The sequence below is a fragment of the Trichosporon asahii genome, assembly GCF_000293215.1.
Source record: "Trichosporon asahii var. asahii CBS 2479 unplaced genomic scaffold scaffold00017, whole genome shotgun sequence".
NCBI classification, from domain to species: domain Eukaryota; kingdom Fungi; phylum Basidiomycota; class Tremellomycetes; order Trichosporonales; family Trichosporonaceae; genus Trichosporon; species Trichosporon asahii.
Window position 1 is genome coordinate 826,969 of NW_014040907.1, and position 1,076 is coordinate 828,044.

General features: G+C 67.8%; 1 protein-coding gene across 1 annotated transcript; it reads left to right on the plus strand.

Annotated features, from left to right (window-relative positions):
• Nucleotides 1–506: 506 nt before the first annotated feature.
• On the plus strand, nt 507–764 carry A1Q1_07934 (uncharacterized protein; the record flags this gene model as incomplete). The annotated part of the gene is made up of 1 exon (XM_014326918.1): nt 507–764. One exon carries the CDS (start codon nt 507–509, stop codon nt 762–764), a length of 258 nt encoding a protein of 85 aa, XP_014182393.1.
• Between the last annotated feature and the right edge of the window lie 312 nt (nt 765–1,076).

Below are 1,076 nucleotides of genomic sequence, written 5' to 3' on the forward strand. Positions count from 1 at the left end.
CGCTCCTGCTCGCGCCCACCGGGGTCCGCGCCGACCGCGAGCACGTGCGCGAGGCGTACGTGGACGTGATGCACCGCCTCGGCGAGACGCGCTTCGAGCGCCGCATGGCGCTGGCGGACCTGCAGCGCGCGAGGGCGGCGTCGCCGGCGCCCCTGTGGACGATGACGCACGCGACGGACCCGCTGGGCCTGATGGGGCGTGTCGGGGCGGAGGTGCAGCCGATCGAGTGCGTGCACGACTGGTTCCTGTCCCCGGTGGCCCTCGCGATGGGGCTCAAGTGGTTCGACCTCGGGAAGGCGTCGCTGCCGCCGGTGCGCCTCGCGTGCTGGGGCGAGTGCCTGCACGACCGGGTGTGCATCCCCGCCGTCGCGTACTGCGCGGACCACATCCGCTGCAGCCTCGCGGAGGCGGCCGGGTGGCCGACGGTGATCATCTACTTCTACTCGACGAACGGGCGCGTCGACCACTGCTACCACTGCCGCTACCACCGCGTCGAGTGCGCGCTGATGGGGGTCCGGCTGCTCGCCGAGCTCCCGGTGTTCCGCGCGCCCCAGAGCTTGCCGCCGCCGTTCGAGTTCAAGCGCAGGCGCTCGACGTTCCTGCTCAAGGGCCCGCACCGCGACGACATCGTCAAGCTCATGCGCACCGAGTCGGAGGCGCTCAAGGAGGAGCGCAAGATGCTCTACGAGGCGGAGAAGGAGCTCACGGTCGTGCACGACGAGCTGCTGAACACGCGCGCGATGGAGCGCGTCCTGGGCTTTTAGGCGGTCCTCGACGCAATGGAGCGGGTCCTAGGGTTCTGACGTGAGCGTGCAGTTAAGCCTGTGCAGTAGTCAGCGTCTGGTCGGTGTGTAGTTAGTGTGTAGTGAGTCGCAAGGATGTATACAGTGACAGTGTGACGATGAGAGAGAACGTGAGAACAAGCGAGATGTTGTGGAGCTCTCGCCGATGCCTCCACCTGGGTGGGTACCGTGGGAAGGGTGTCCGTGGGAACACTGGAGTCTCACCGCGCCGGCTGCCTCACTGCACGACGTCACTCCACTGCACGGGGTCATTCACTGCACGAGGGCCCTCCA